The sequence below is a fragment of the Hibiscus syriacus genome, unplaced genomic scaffold (assembly GCF_006381635.1).
Source record: "Hibiscus syriacus cultivar Baekdansim isolate YM2019G1 unplaced genomic scaffold, ASM638163v2 tig00110819_pilon, whole genome shotgun sequence".
Lineage (NCBI taxonomy): Eukaryota > Viridiplantae > Streptophyta > Magnoliopsida > Malvales > Malvaceae > Hibiscus > Hibiscus syriacus.
This window is the reverse complement of record NW_024062875.1, coordinates 876900-893688: the sequence shown is the minus strand read 5'-3', so window position 1 is coordinate 893688 and position 16789 is coordinate 876900. Positions and strand designations below refer to the sequence as shown.

The window sequence follows — 16789 nt, the reverse complement described above, 5'->3', positions numbered from 1 at the left end:
GCTTAATTTTGGAGCTTTCTCAGTGAAAGTAAAACAAATTTGAGTGAGGAAGAAGGACCACCAAAGTTTTTTAAGCATATTCATAGATAGCTACATTGAAAGCCTGTAATTGTGGCGCCTGTGGTCTATTAGCAACAGTGGTATTGAAGGTTCCATTTTCTCCAACTTCTTTGCAGGACCGCTTATAATCTAGCATGTATAAGCTACTTTAATTTCAATGGTGGGGAGGCATAAAGGAACTTTAACTCATCCTAAATCCCACATCACAGTGACTAAACATTAAAACACTCGACAACCCATACAGTGATACAGTCATTTCAACAACAGAACAAACATTAGAGATTGCGTGTCTGTATTTTTTAGTGAAGAAGCTGGTGAAACACATTCCTGGTGATAACCTGCGTTCGTGGGAAAAACTAAGATACAGAATTGAAAGGTAACTCTTCAGATTCAGTAGCTGGAAGTGGAATGACTGGGTTTTTGAGTACGGGGTCTTCTGATTCAGTACGGGGGAGTCAAAAGGGGTCTTTCCTGGCGACAAAATTGTCAGGTCAGTCGGTTAGTTCACCACATCAGCTTTCTTACCCATGTTAACGGTTATTAGCGTCAGGGACCGATTTATTTAAAATCGATAATGTTAGTGATCAATTTATTATTTTTAAAACTTTAATAATAAAAAAGAAAATTTACTAAAATATTAGTGACCATTTTTGTAGTTTACTCAATACAATAGACATGGAACAAGTTTTTTTTTCAAAGAAAAGCGTAATATAATATGGAACAAAAATAACAAATGGCCTAATACTTATTATGCCCTTTCCACGTCATTCCTCTCTAGCATTCCACACGACAATATATATATTTTAAAATAGAACCTCTATTTTAAATGTAAACGCAACCGCCGCCACGGTTCTGCGAGAAACCAACGGATCTGACCCAGGGCAACCATGGAAATCAACGTACCTTCCCGCTTTCGCCACCCCAAATCCCAACCGACCGACCGATTCCTCGGCGTTTACCCCCACTCGCCGCTCCCCAACAACCCTTCCCACTCTTCCTCCGTCGCGGAAGAGCTCAATGAAGATGATATCTTCTTATCCGGTGACTTCTCCGACAATTCCACTGGCTCAAACTCCGTCGGAGGCCTCCCGAATTCCCACCAGCAGAAAACATCTCCTTCCTCCACTCCCATTAACCATAAATCATTCCATCACTCCGAGAACTTCGGAATCCTCGCTGCCATCCGTGACCCATCGCGCCCCCAATCCCATTTCTACCAGAAACCCTCGATTTCCTCATCGGCATCGTCTTCCTCCTCGGTGACTTCAGCAGCTTCATCTGCTCGTTCAATTCCTTCGATTCCTAAACCGCCGCAAGAACGAATCCCGGTCGTTTCATCTTCATATTTTTCTTCAGGAAGGTTTCATCAATCGGCGCCTGTTAACGTGCCGATGTTAACGAAACCGATGAGGAAAAAACAAGATTTTGACTATGATTACGACATGGAGCTGGAGGAAGAAGGGGAAATGTTGCCACCGCATGAGATTGTGGCCAGGAGCTTAGCCCAGTCCCCTGTGTTGGCTTGTTCAGTGCTCGAAGGCTTAGGGAGAACCCTAAAAGGAAGGGATCTAAGGCAGGTAAGGAATGCTGTTTGGAGACAAACTGGTTTCCTTGATTAATTGAGGAAGGAAATTGTGTTTTGTTTTGTTTTTCTTTTTCTTTAAATATTCATTTCGGGGTTTGATTATTGAATGTTGGATATGGAAAAGTATAAATATTCGATTAATTTAATCAAAGTCTAAATTCTTTTATTATGTAATTTAACTCTTTGTTATAGTTTAGAGCTGTTATATTGTTAGAATATAGAAACTTGAAAGAAAATTTCTTTATGCATACTGCAGAGTCATCAAAAGTAATCCATGTCAAATGAAAGAAAGCAAACTCTTATCTAGTTTTATTGCTAGCAAGGGAGGTCTACAGTCTGCTACATTGTTGCATATTGTATCAAAGTAAATTGCTTTATGCATAATAGCACTATCTGGTGCTGTGCAGTTTGCAGTCTAGTGTTTGGTTGAATACAGAGAGTTAATATGGTAGAATGCTTAGTTTTTGCTTTCTGTGGAGGGTTGATAGCTTTAAATTTCTCTTCTTGGGTTTTTGATGTTCATAGGTTTCTTGATAATATGTTGCTAGTGGTAGGGGGTTTGTATGGTTGGGATGACGAAATATGAATGCTTGATAGATGGGAATTTGTGGTCTAGGTTTTGATTGAATGCAGTGAGGTATCATTTGTGGAATGCTTGGTTTTGGCTTTCGTTGGTGCCTTGATTGCTTTGATCTTCTCTTGTTCAGTTTAAGATGTTGGAAAGTTGATTGTTCATATATTGCAAGTGTGAAAGGATCCGCACTGTCTGTGATGATGAACGTTCGGAGATAGGGAGTTTGTGTATAGTTTTCAGTTGAATGCAGCGAGGTATCATTGTAGAATGCCTAGTTTTGGTTTTCCTTGGAGGCTTGATAGCTTTGACTTTGCTTGGGTTTATGGTGTTGGAGATTTCTTGTTCATAAGTTGCTGTTAGTGTGAAGGGCTCTGGCATGATGATGGTAGGTTGGCTTGGTAGTGTATGTTCTTATCTAGGAGTTCTATAATTAAACTTTGGTCTATTTTGGTTCCAATGCTAATTGAAACCGGAAAAGGAAGCCACCATCTTATTATCATCTAACAAGGAAAAACCAAACAACCGATGGCTAAGCTTTTGAGTTGCTTTTCAAGTAAGGGTTTCAAGTCGCGGTCGCATTTTCGTTCATTTCGGGTTTATCGTGATTGTGGCCGTCGCGGGTGCTATTGGGCGCTATTGTGGGTGTAGCGGGTAACTCGGACGGCGGCAAAACCGCAATTTCGCGGACGAAATCACGTTTTCGAAACGCGATTTGAAACCCCGGTTCAAGTCACCAACAAGATTCTCAAGAGCACACTGAAGATAAATGTGCTCCAGAGAACTCGTATATGTTTAGCACTGATTGGAACCTGAATAGGTCTTAACCTTGGTAGCAAAGCTACTGTAAGTTTGTAACTTGTAAGAATGGGTGATCAACCGAAGCTTTTGAATTTTAGAGGATAGAATAATTTATAACTGTTCATGTCACGATTATACACCGTGAGACTTTGCTGAAATAGACACAGGTACCTCTGAGATCACTTAGATGCATTAAGCACTTCTGGTAATATAAACTTTGGTAAAAGAAAAAAGTGGAAGGTCTTTGTTTTGTGGATTCTCACTGGTCATGATTAGCACTATATCTTTGTCATGCATTAGAATATAAATTTGTATTACTAGCATTTAGGAGCTATATTGATGGAAAAAGGAAGTACAGTGGTATTGATGGCTCATCAATAAAACGTAGCTCATGTAGCATTATCCTCATTGGATTTGTAATCATTCAAGAGCTAATAAATGGATTTGTGATCGTAGACAAGTCCTTTTGATCTAAGGCAAATAGGAACCTTCTTAGACAACTTTAAATATAATTTGATATGCAAGTTTTTTTAGTATTGGGAAACTAAAACGATGAAAAAAATTATGGGTTTAGTTCAGAAAATGAAGTGATGAAAGAAATTCTGGGTTTAGTTTGGGCGTTCTTGATTTGAGTATTTTGTTAAAGGTGTGAGATCTATGCAAAATTTGGATTAGATTCAAGTAATGTTTGCATTTTGTTTAATAATTTGAGTATATAAATTAGAATTGAAATGTTCAACTGTTGTAATGTGAAATGTTGAATGAGATAATATCATTCTCTAGCAGTCATTTCATCAATTATCAACCACTAAACTGGTATAAGCATCAGGAACCACTCTTTGGTCCTATTATTGAACTAACCTCAATAGACAAACATTGTTGTTGACGATGAGCATATTTCAAAGCTCAAATTTCATTCATAGAAATGCAACATGAAGCACAATATGGATGAAATGAAGCAAATTTTAATCGAAGATTCCAAGGTTACCGGTTGGCTTTTAACCAAGATCATCCGACGGCTACCACCCAAACACATTTTCATGTTCAACTGCGTCTCTCCAAGAGATGGCTCAGTCTAATTTCATTTTTTTTTGGATAAATGACGTTTTTATTCATCCAAAAAGAACTAACCTGCACAAAACCAGTTACAAAATTAATACCTAGTAACTAGCGTAAACAAGCCAAAGAGAAAAATTATATCAAACCCCACCCTTCAACAAAATGAGGGGGGGCCAGCAGTAACTCTTAAACAACCCCTCAACCTAACAACGTCAATATAATCATAGACGAACGCAAAATTTTATGTTAGGTGTGAACTTTTCCTACATATAATCATAGACAAACGCAAAATTTTATGTTAGGTGTGAACTTTTCCTACAGCCTATGATGAGTCGCCAGTGGTTTCACTTGCAGAGATGATGGCTAGAAATTGGTTCGTTCTCCTGCAGCCGATGATGAGTCGTACTCATCCCACGCTTTACAATTAGAAAATTTCTCTCCAAAGACCACTGAATGACATTGTTCAATGGTAAACTGTCTTTTAGTTGATGATGAGTCATACTAACCGTGTGGAAGTTTCCTCCATCGAAACATTTTTTTCCAAATTTACTCGGCAAACAAGCTATTTAAACCGATTCCATTTTACATTCATTACTCATTCCAAACACAAACACGCATAGAGCTACGTATCTGAAAATGGCAGTGGCCCCAGCGGTCGGTTTTCGGTTCTTTTCGACCGAAGAGGAGTTGGTTTCATTCTACCTACGTAACCAGTTAGGCGGCATGAGACGGGACATGCACTTTGTTATCCCAGTCATGAATATTTACGACGTAGATCCATGGGACCTTCCAAGTGTTATTCTTCACCCTTTTATGTTTTCAAATCACTATAATTAAACAAGACTTCTACGGCAAGTAAGCCTTTTGTGTTTGTGGTTGCAGAGCTTGCAGGGGAGCTTTGTAAAGGAGACAAAGAACAATGGTTTTACTTTACACCAACACAAGAGAAGGAAGCTCAAGGAGGGAGACCGAACCGAACTACAACTTCGGGATATTGGAAGGTGGAGAGGTCTCCGGAATACGTCTACTCATACGATGATCATCGAGATCGGAATAAAGAAAACAATGGTATTTTTTAAGGGAAAAGCCCCTTGTGGGAGGAAAATCAAATGGAATATCTGCGGCTGCCGCTTCTCCTAAGGTGAACTTATATTAAATAGTTGCATAGTTCTTTAGGGCATAAAAACCTTCCATTTTTAAAAATGTTTGTTTACCTTTTCTGAATCTAGATGAGACATGAATTCAGTCTGTGTAGAGTCTACGCAGTATCTGGCAGTGCTCGAGTATTCGATAGACGACCGGTGGAACCACACGACAATGCAGCGACAAATGCCGAGAGAGCCACCGTGATTATGGAGAAAACAAGCTCCTCGGCCACTTCACATTATGGAGACGACCGCTATAATCCAGCAGAGGCCGGTGAAGATGATATTTGGGAACAGATGAAGTGGCAGACTTTCTTCTTCACAATTGTAGATTAAAGGAACATGGCAACAAATAACTGGCAAGATCTAAAGAGATTATTTTATGTAAAATAGGATTATTTTTTTTAGAAGAAGCTTGGGGAAAATCCCACGGTTTTTGTAGAAATATATCTGTCATTGTTATTTGGTTCTGTTTGGAATTTGAAGATGTGGTTGCCATTATTATATCTCTGCTGAACCTCCATTGTAAAGCTCAACGCTGGACCTAATAATCTGGTGTCGAGCAAGCAAAGTATCTGAAACAAAATGATAAACATAGAGCGTTTTGAAAAGGGTAAATATATATTTTGGTGTCGGAACTTTTATGGTGCAATTTGACACCTAATTGTTTTCTTTGGTCTAATGATAACCACTTTAATCATATTCGAATATGTGTAGTTAAAATCTATAATTTATCATATACAATAAAATTATAATTTATATTCAAAAAAAGTAATTCACAATTTTATATGAAGATAATATAATCTTAAATTGCATAACATAAAGAAAAATGTATAAAATGTGAATAAAAATAAAATACATCTTACTAAAACTATATTCACTTATGATCTACAAAAGCGTTCATATATAAATGTTCAATAGATACATTCAAGTGAAAATTTAGTAGATCTTTTTATCTACGTAGAGGAAAGAGAAAGGAAGGATTTTAGAAAATGAAAAGCGAGTATTACTAATGGATCTAAAATCCACTAACTAAAAGAATATAAATAAATAAATAAATATGAATAACTAAAGGAATATAAATGAATAAAGATGAATAATTTACTTAACTGTTCAAATATACTTACTCTTTTTGCTATATAAATAATAATATATGAATAAAACATTATAAAATAATTAAAAATGAGATTTAACTTATTGTTACATGAATATTTAAACAAAATTTGTCTTTTGAAAATTGAAATATTGAACCGAAGCAATAACGAACGAAAGGAAATTAATAAAAAATTTCTCAATGGCGATTCTTTACGCCGTGGTGGCGCGAGGCACGGTTGTTCTAGCGGAATTTAGCGCCGTGACGGGAACGCCGGGGCGGTGGCACGAAGGATTCTCGAAAAACTTCCGGACGAGGCCGATTCAAGATTATGCTTCTCTCAAGATCGTTATATCTTTCATATACTTAGATCCGGTGGCCTCTGTTTCCTCTGTATGGCTTACGATACCTTTGGAAGTACGATTCTTTTACTTCCTAGTTTCTTAAATTCTACATTTTTGAGCTTTCTTATGAGTTTCACTCTCAATGTCGACAACTGGAGTAGTCAGAGAGTTTTTAGATTCTTCATTTTAGAGTTTAGAGATTTAAGCTTCGTTCTTCTCTAGTATTTATATCTTGCTTTATTGTAGAATTAACCAGCTATTTTGATTTAATTTAGCATTGATTTAAGAATAATGCCTAAGATTTTGGAAATTCAAGGATTTATCCGTTAAGAATTTTATCAGCATGAAGGTGTTCATTTTCGTTGCATAATTAGTAGCTAGAGAATCGAAGCTAATCACATGAATTGAAGAAAATATGTTACAGAGGTTTTACAAAATAGAAGTTAATTTTATGGCCCTTGAAGTTTCAACTTTTGATGTTAATTTCAATCTGGCTGTCCACTCTGTTGTGTGACTAAGCTTATTCAAATATCCTCTCATGAATCCATTTTCACCACCGTAGGTTTGATTAGATACATTTAACATAACTGACAGCTTCTATGTGAAGCTAAAATTGGGATATTCTTCAAGAATAATTTTGAACAATTCCTTTAAAAATCATCAAATTCCTCCTTTGCTTGATGCTGTTTGAGCAGTTTTTTCTGCCCTTGTATGTTCTCCATAATGGAGATATAATTTAGTATATTATTCCTTTTTATGCATGGTGTTAAAATCACTTTTATGCCTTAAGCATGTGAGGAGTTTCATTGCCATGGATTACTAAACTGTTTTTGCATATATAATTGGATATGTTTTTGTTTTGTTCTATCATGTAAAAGCTGAATTTTCATTTGTTTACAGCTTTATCTCTTGATGGATTTGTTACGTTTCCTTTTCTGCAAAATGTTAAGAAACAGAAGATTATCATATCCAAATCACTATTCATCACCGTGCCTTAATGCAGGGAGAATTCCGTTTTCGTACTTGGAGGATATTCAAATGAGGTTCATGAAAAACTATGGCAAAGTGGCTCATTATGCACTTGCATACGCAATGAATGATGAGTTCTCACGAGAGCTGCATCAAAAAATGGAGTTTTCTCTAATAATCCTAGTGCAGATACTCTCAATCATGTTAGAGGTGAAGTGGGTGAGGCAAGTATCTTGCTATAGCTGAAACTTTATCGGTTTGTTTACCAGTTGTGTTTTCCTTATCTTTTTTTTAAAGGAGCTTGTGGTTGCCATTATGTGTGGATGAGTGCTTTAGAGAGTTGCAAAATCACTTGCTGTCCATTCAGGCTAAGTTAGCTCCCTTCACATTTCGCTGAGTACTTCCCAGGCAATATTTTCAGCGTGATATGTCTTGGAAAAATTCAAATCTCTAGCACTGGTAGAGTGTTGAAGTTTTCCATCACTATTGTTAGCCAGTTATTAATGAGAAAATACCATGGGTTAGCATCTCTTAGAAAACACTTCATGCTTGTTATTGTCTGTATGGGCATCATTATTGTAAGTTGAATAGCAGCACATGAAAGTGATTAATGTGCCCTGAATTTGTGATTTATATTTAATTTTTCAGATACGTACTATCATGGTGGAAAACATTGATAAAATACTCTCGAGAGGCGACAGGATTGAACTTCTTGTTGACAAAACTGCGACAATGAAAGATGGTGCATTCCATTTCAAGAAACAATCTAAACGCCTTCATCAAGCACTTCGGATGAAAAATGCCAAACTCTCGTGAGTACTTGTAATTTCTTAATATTGTTTCATGGAAATATAAATAAATAGCCCATTTATTATTGGTAAATTAAATACCTAAGTTCCATGTTAGGAAACTTACATGTCTCCTTGTACAGGATACTGTTGACATGCTTGATAGTTCTATTACTACACATAATAATTGCTGCTTGCTGTGGAGGCATCACTTTACCTTCATGCAGATCGTGAAAGGCAGTCTTACCGCAAGTTTCTGCTTAGGTAGGCGTTTATCTTCAAATTTAGAAACTTCTCGTGTGGGAGCGTACATAGGTATTATAATATAGATTTAAATTTCACTGTCCTTATCTTTAGAGTAATATAATTTACTTTCAAAAGAAATTTGAGGAATTCTAAATTATGTTTGTGGATTGTGAGGTATTTTCGATAAAAACAGATATCATATTCAAGCTAAAAAAGATTGAACTGAAATTTTTTGAAATATAACGGTTGTCGGTAATACTGTTTTGTGATGACCGACAGCAAAGCGTCGATAAACAATGATGATGAGCAGCAGTCAGTGACAGAGATTTTGTAGGGATTTACAGAATAAAATAATATTTTATCTCAAGTTTAGAGATTAAATTAGATTTTTATCTAAAATTCAAGATCAAATTTATATTTTATTCAAAGTTCAAAAGTTAAATTAAAATTCAATTATATTTATTAACGTGTCATTTAAAATATAAAAAGTAAATAATATATTTTTTTTCAAAATTAATAATAAAAATAATACAGATTAAAAATAAAAGAAAACAGATTTGTAGTTTACCCAAAAATTAAATGTAGTAAAAAAAAGAGTATGAAATAATTCCATGATGGACCAGGTGAACGGAGACAAGTCAATTAGCCGATGACATTGACAAGTGATAACTGAACCCCCATTTTCCGGCCCTTCTGCCCCTCCGGAACTGTGAACAAAAACAAAAGCCTAATTTACGCCGCCCCATAACCTTTAACAAAATGGAAAGAACATGAGTGGATGGGTCCTACCTGCCTAATTCCACCATTAAAGAAGTGCTTTCTCATCTCAATCTAATCATCCAAAATCGAGGAAGAATCAGGTACGTGGCATCTATAATGGATGCCGGCAGACAAAAACAAACAAACAGTCAAAGGTTGCTGTAAAAAATGTCACTATACCCAAAAGTCTCCCAACTACCAATTAAGTGATCTTGGGTATTTATCTGCCTCCATGCCAATGTCAAATTCGCCGCTTCTTTCTTCTCTCAGTTGAAAGTTCTTAGAATAGAAGCATACCATCTTTTCAATCACTTTTCCTTTTCCTCCTATTCATGGGATCCCTGCTTGGGCCTCCTTTATCAGCTTTAGCAATCAGCAAGTATCAGCTACTCTTCTCTTCCTCCACTGCTTCGTTTCCTTCTTCAAAACTCCGTTTAACGACATCAGGAAACACTCGTCATCAGATCAACTGCATCAGCAAGTTTGGTAGCTTCCTCCACCTAGAACCAGAGTCCAAACCCGAGTGCTTAGATTTCGACCTTTCTTGGTTTAACTCTTCGGATCGGCCTCGCTTCGATGTCATCGTTATCGGAACCGGCCCCGGTGGTCTCCGGCTCGCCGAGCAAGTGTCTCACTTTGGAATCAAGGTGTGTTGTATCGACCCTTCCCCGCTTTCTTCTTGGCCTAACAATTATGGAGTGTGGGTCGATGAGTTTGAGGGCATAGGACTTGTGGATTGTATAGACAAGACATGGCCTATGACTTGTGTCTATATTGATGATTACAAGACCAAGTATTTAGACAGACCTTATGGCAGGGTCTCTAGGAAGAAACTCAAGACAAAGTTATTGGAGAATTGCATCTCCAATTCAGTTAAATTTCATAAAGCTAAGGTTTGGAAAGTGAAACATGAGGAGTTCGAGTCTTCGATCGAGTGTGATGATGGCAGTGAGCTTAAGGCCAACTTAATCGTCGATGCTAGCGGTTTCACCAGCAGTTTCATAGAGTATGATAAGCCTAGGAACTGCGGTTATCAGATTGCTCATGGCATTTTAGCTGAGGTTGATGATCATCCTTTTGACTTGGATAAGATGGTTCTCATGGATTGGAGAGACTCCCATTTAGGAAACGAACCTGATTTACGAGCCAACAATTCGAAATTACCCACTTTTCTATATGCGATGCCCTTCGATTCGAACTTGGTATTTTTGGAAGAGACTTCTCTGGTTAGTCGACTGGTGCTATCGTATTCGGAGATCAAGAGAAGGATGGTAGCAAGGCTAAGGCATCTAGGAATTAGAGTTAGGAGAGTGATAGAAGATGAGAAGTGTTTGATTCCAATGGGTGGCCCTCTTCCTAGAATCCCTCAGAATGTAATGGCTATAGGTGGGACTTCCGGGGTAGTCCATCCTTCGACCGGATACATGGTTGCTCGGTCGATGGCATTAGCACCGGTCGTGGCGGAAGTTATCGCAGAATGTCTTGGTTCGATGAGGATGATTCGAGGGAGACCGCTTTACCATAAAGTATGGCATGGATTGTGGCTGATTGAGAGGAGACTCAGCAGAGAATTTTGCCGTTTTGGCATGGAAACGATGCTGAAGCTCGACTTAGTGGGAACCAGGAATTTCTTTGAAGCTTTCTTTGATTTGGATCCTTATTACTGGCATGGTTTCCTGTCCTCAAGGCTGTCTATCGATGAACTTGATTGTTTTAGTTTTCTTTGTTCGGACATGCCTCCAATTCTTCCAGGTTTGATATTGTTTCAAAGTGCCCACTTCCTCTGGTCCGAATGTTGGGAAATCTAGCTCTTGACATCGTTTAGTGATAAAATTATATCAGTGCCTGCACCATCATTCTTGCTTTGTTAATTTTATTTGGTGAGAACCTATGGAATAATCTCATCAGGAATTTCTTTCCGTACTTCATCAATCACCAATAGATAGTAGTATGTTTACCCAATGAATTATCATTTTATTAGTTTCTCTAAGAATACAGTTAATCAAAGAGCTATGAAACCTATCCATTAATATCGAGCTCGATTAAACTTATACATCCTTAATCTTGAATTTAAACTTAAATGAAGTGTTTTGTTTTTCTTTTTTTGTAAATCGATGAAAACACACTAATAATTAAATAAATACATGTAAAAAGAATTGTAAATAGGAAAACAGATACCCGCAATTACTACCATATTAATAATTTAAACCTATCCATTATGACACCTTGAACCTGATTGTAAAGGTTCAACTCAAATATAAAACGACACATTAATAATCAGAGTGATAAATGATGTAATCCAATTCAAAACATATGGAAACAATTCATACATATGTACAACAGAAATATAAATTTAAGCTAATGTACAACAAAAACACAATCTAAACATGCAAAATTTATCAATCGAGCCCATTCAATCATCTCGGCATACAAGTAAAGTCACGCGAGTCTAAACACGCATAAACACATTTAAAGCGAGTTAAACTATTAATTTAGGACATTTGAGTATCGAAATTCAATGTTAGATTTCGAAACCGTCAAGTTCAACTCAAAATTTGAGTGTACTCTATGGGTTTCAAAATCTATTCTCAATACTTCATAGGGAATTTCAAAACTCTTCAAAATCAAATTCATTTCTAATTGAATCTAAACATACATTGAACATATAATTAGCATATCATATAAATAAACAACATACCAAATCACTAATTAGTAATTAACGTGTAGGATTATAACATCATCATTTGATATACTCAACTATAGCAAGGTAAGTTATCGTACATATCCACTCTAGACACATGCTAAACATGCATTCATTAATCAACTTACATGATAAACTTCAATTCATTATCAAAATTAACTAAAAGCAATAGTAACATAATGGAATGAAAAATAAACATGCAACATCAATAATCCCGACAAAATGTCTCACATTGCCACAATTTTGAAAATAGACTTTATCACATATTCAAATATCAGAAACACTTGTATTATCACGTCACCACTCATCACATTCTGTTGCTTTTCTACAGAAGGTAATTAATGATAGTTGGAGTTTTGCAAAGCTTAGTGAATATTCGAAGATTACGCCAAAAATAGGTTCAAGGTCTAAAGTTTAACAAAAACATTTTAAAGCGTTGTTACAAGATAATATATGTTTATAATCTCTCTCAAGTATTATTAAAAGATGATATATGTTCATAATCTTTCTCAATAGATTGACAACACACCCCCTCCAAATACAATTGCTCAAACTCATTCTCAATAGAAAATAACACTATATTTAAAGATGCATGGTATATGAATCTGATCATCATTGCTGCTTTACACGCCAAAGAATCTGGCCTATTTGGGCTGTGACAGACTTCTCACCATATAATCAAAAGAAAAATATTGGGATACTATGCTAATAATGCATTTTATTAACTAGGAATTTAGTTCAAACACATCCACAGCAGTCTGATGTGTTGTTCTCAGTAGATAAGAATTGTTCTATCTAATTTTCAACCAAGCCTACGACATTCATTACCAGTGCCAATCGAACACACCCAGACTGCTGCTACTTCTCGAGCACTAGTCTATGACTAAATCCGTTCCCTTGCCTTTGCTTCTGCTGCTACTCCCGGTTTCTATGAGGTAACACACCATGGAATCTACATCATCCCCAAATATGTTATAAGCTTCCTTTGCCTGCAAATAACTGAATCCCATTGACAACAGTAATTGCATCCCACTGCTGAGAACACTATTCTGCAAACCCTGCTCTTTTGGGCCCTCCAATTTCGTTTCACTGCCTGATGGCCCTGTTCGCAAATAATTCACAGGCATGTTGATATTCATATTCATGAAAGGCAATCAAAGAACACCGATATTATGTTTCAGAATCTCTAGAATACTCACTAGCTCCAGACGATGAAGGTTCAGCGGTCGAAGTGGATAGTTCTTTACAGCCCACTTGTGGATTAAACTTGTCATTGGCAAGGTATTCAGCTCGAGATGCTTCCATCACCATTCTCTCAATTTCCTTCTCAGTAAGTTCAAGATCAGAGTAAAATCGACCCTCAGCCAGGAGTGCCTGTCAGTATACAGTTTCGAAGAAAGACTGTTAATAACAATACCATCCTAAAAACAAAGTAAAGAAGAATAATTTCAAAACATCAAAAACTACTTACATTATCAATCTGCTGGTCTTGTTGAGATTTAATGGCCGCCTTGACTTGATCCTTGTCCACATTTGCCTGCACAAAGAAGCAAAGGCAGCAACCCTAAGTCCATTTTGAGATTCTAATTCATTCAAACTCCACATTCAATTAGAAAATATTCTGCCATTTAAGCCTTCGGTACAATTTCAGTTTCCCAGCATGACCAAAGCTTTAAGCATGTTCTAATTGAGAAACAACCAACAAAAGTGGACAAAGGAAGAAAGAAATTTAGACACACCCCTCGAAGACAGCTAAACCCAAGCCCAGCACCAACTGTCAGACGGCGAGGGTCAACAAGAGAGTTGTAATGATTCCCATGATGGTAGCTAAGCCTTATGGGAGGTGTGTCAGTATTATAGCTTCCATGAAATATGTTAATAGGTTCTGCATCAAATATGGAGAAGGTAAGAAGAGGAAAGAACACAACTAATTAAATCAATCATCCAAACCATCAATCATCACCTATGCTGTAGGAATAGATATGAATAGGTCTGTTGTACATTTCCGACATTGCTTGAATCTCTGCATTGTTCCCATAGACCTGTATATCAAAGATAAAAGAAGCGATGCTTTCAAAACATTTTACAAGATAATGTACCTAACCCACCCCATAAAAGGAAAACTGACTAGATATTAAGATAGTATGGTCAAATACAATCTTCTGAATACCTTATCTCTTCTTTTCCTCTTACAGTAAGATGTAAAACCTTCCGTTATAAACTGAGAAAAGTGATCCATCTCTCGCTCCTGGATGAGCAATTAAAGGGTATCATCATAAAAATATTCCAATTCTCAAGCACCTTAACAATAATGTGACTGAAGACGCCAAAAATAATACACATGACATGACAAGCAAGAAATCTAACTTATCCAAAACCATTTTAATCACATCCAAATATTTAATCTAGCTCAAACTTAAAAGAGATAACAAATACCACATAATATGCCTACCCAATAAAGAGAAAAAAATGTTCATTCCTTTTTCTACCATAATTCAAAATCAATGCACCTATAATAACAGCAATAGTATTTATGGCTCAGGAATTAGATATTCATACCATGTAATCAATGCACATTTGTCGAATCAAATCATAGGTTTCAGAGTCCCCATACACTTGATCAGCAACAGCACGGAAGAGGCAGTTACCATCTTCTAGCATCCGTTTAACTTCTAAACCTTTTGCTCGTCTAATATCGATTTCGAATTGGCGTTCCCTTTCCTGGACCAGATGCAACAAACCACTTCCAAAGGTGAACGCGATGTCAATTTGAACCACAAAACCACGCATCAGCTCACATTTATTCAAAAGGAACATTAAATGCACAAACATTTCATTCAAACATAAGAAAACATCATGCGTAACAAATTCAAAATAAGTATCTTTGGATACAAATAGATGAAAACATGGCTTATCTGCATAAAAAGAAAAAATGCACTTATTCTTGTAATTGCAGATGATAGCACATGGTTGTATCAAATTTTCCATGTCGATGATACAAAAATTTCCATCCAAGATTACTTTTAGTGATACAAAAACTTACTGCATCATTGTACGAGGATACAAAACATGGAATTTGTTCATCAGCACTATTATAACCCTCACTCTCAACATGAGATCTAGGAGAAGACGGACGTGACCCAGAGGGCGAAGTCCTTGTTGAAACAGTGGGCCAGGCAACAGCTCTTCTAGATGATCCAGCACGAAGAGGATTTGAACTTCCCGAGGCAAATCTTCTTGAATTTGAATTAGCTGTTGAAGGTTTAGGTGGTGGAACAGGAGGTGGAGGAGGATGTGGACTTCCACTGCCAAATGGTAACGGATCATTACTTGAACCTTCAGTTTCACCCACAACTTTTTTTGGAATCCTCAACCCACCCAAATCATTCATTATATCACACGGACCCGAGGCATCAAGTGCGTTCAATTGCTCAGCCTCAGCAAATGTATCACTCAAACCTTTGTTCCAATCATTACACAAGTTTTCTGGCAAAGGATCATCACTTTCCGCAGCCTTATTTTCACTACTCTTACACTCTAAAAGTTCATCCAAACCAATTTGTTCCTGCACTTCCTCACTAGCCTCATCATCTCCCACAGCTGGTGGAACTTGAATGGGAGAAACTTGCGGCTCTGCCAAAGAAGATGACCCGGGCAAGGAAGAAGATCGACTTGGATTTGAAGAAGAGCTGCTAGTGGAACCTCGTTGAACCAAAATGCGAGTCATTTCTTTTGATGATAATTAATCTCAATCAGAAGCACTAGCACTAATTCTTCCTTGTTCCAAAACCCCCTAAATTTAGAGACCAATAGCCTTGTCTCGTTTTCTTGCCTTGGGAGCAGTAATGCCAATCCCACGGCTGAAGGAATTCTTCCAGCCCAGCTCGTTCGCCTCCTCACGAAACGATCTCTGCATTCCCCTGACAAGTCTCATGAGACCCAGACCTCGGTACTTTAAACAATAAAACCCTCAAAGTACTCGAAATTTTATACCCAGAAAAATTTCCCAAAATTTCACCGTCACTAGCCCAAGCTGCAATCATCAACCACGCAAATTACCAAGAAAAATAACATCAACCAAAACATGAAAACTTTGCAACCAAAACCTTGTTTGATTATCAAGAAAAGGTAGGAAACGTCTTAAAATGATCATCTCAACCCTCTATTATCATATACAATTATTAAAGAACATAAGGTTCAGTAAAATGGACCCAATTAACCAACTCGACTTCCCGCAAGAAAATCAAAACTTTCTCCACAATTAAATGACTTGAAAAATTATCTATCTTCTATTTTCCTATCCTTTCTTAGCACCCAACCAAGCATACATAAAAGGTAACAAAAGAACAATACAAAACACAAAAATCAAGCAAATATCAAAACCACCAACAAAAGATCAAGAAAGTCCCAGAGACAAAAACCAATCAATAAATTGAAAAGACTAAAAAAAGGAAAGAAAAACTCACCTCTGAAAGAAAGAGAGAAAGGGTTTGGAAACCCAGTTGAGATCTGCAATACAAGAAACAAAAACAAAATGAAAGACCGGATATTTATTTGTTTAGGGTTTTTGAATAAATACGGCAAAAGGCAAAATAAGAAGACAAGGGAGAATTTATAGATAAAAAAGTTTCCTTTTTTTCTTTTCAATAGAGAGAAAGTCTCTTTATA

General features: G+C 36.8%; 2 protein-coding genes and 3 pseudogenes across 5 annotated transcripts; 4 read left to right on the top strand and 1 right to left on the bottom strand.

Annotated features, from left to right (window-relative positions):
* Window positions 1–935: 935 nt before the first annotated feature.
* On the top strand, window positions 936–1819 carry LOC120142105 (the record flags this gene model as incomplete). Its single annotated transcript, XM_039156860.1, has 1 exon — window positions 936–1819. A coding segment is annotated over one exon (744 nt), but the record flags the coding sequence as incomplete, so codon positions are not given.
* Window positions 1820–4688: 2869 nt separating this feature from the next.
* Window positions 4689–5631, top strand: LOC120142228 (annotated as a pseudogene).
* An 836-nt stretch (window positions 5632–6467) lies between these two features.
* LOC120142229 lies at window positions 6468–8696 on the top strand (annotated as a pseudogene).
* A 988-nt stretch (window positions 8697–9684) lies between these two features.
* Window positions 9685–11276, top strand: LOC120142227 (annotated as a pseudogene).
* Window positions 11277–12931: 1655 nt separating this feature from the next.
* On the bottom strand, window positions 12932–16729 carry LOC120142226 (OVARIAN TUMOR DOMAIN-containing deubiquitinating enzyme 6-like). 4 transcript variants are annotated; one of them, XM_039156973.1, is made up of 10 exons: window positions 16588–16711; window positions 15882–16154; window positions 15165–15850; window positions 14681–14842; window positions 14292–14369; window positions 14085–14163; window positions 13861–14006; window positions 13593–13658; window positions 13321–13495; window positions 12932–13223 (listed from the first exon to the last, which is right to left on the bottom strand). In XM_039156973.1, exons 3-10 carry the CDS (start codon window positions 15846–15848, stop codon window positions 12994–12996), a joined length of 1620 nt encoding a protein of 539 aa, XP_039012904.1. In that variant the 5' UTR covers window positions 15849–15850; window positions 15882–16154; window positions 16588–16711; the 3' UTR covers window positions 12932–12993. The 4 variants fall into 4 exon arrangements, with proteins under 4 accessions (XP_039012904.1, XP_039012907.1, XP_039012905.1 ...); XM_039156976.1 differs by having other exon boundaries at window positions 14681–14829; window positions 15164–16154; XM_039156974.1 differs by having other exon boundaries at window positions 12934–13223; window positions 15165–16031; window positions 16588–16729.
* Between the last annotated feature and the right edge of the window lie 60 nt (window positions 16730–16789).

What these genes read in the sequence shown, in the direction of transcription:
- LOC120142226 (XM_039156974.1), bottom strand. Translation starts at nt 15,848, where the DNA reads ATGACTCGCATTTTGGTTCAACGAGGTTCCACTAGCAGCTCTTCTTCA. An exon ending in TATCTATTCCTACAGCATAG is followed by an intron (nt 14,007 to 14,084) that starts GTGATGATTGAT and finishes TATTTGATGCAG; the next exon opens with AACCTATTAACATATTTCAT. An exon ending in ACCTTCATCGTCTGGAGCTA is followed by an intron (nt 13,224 to 13,320) that starts GTGAGTATTCTA and finishes ATTTGCGAACAG; the next exon opens with GGCCATCAGGCAGTGAAACG.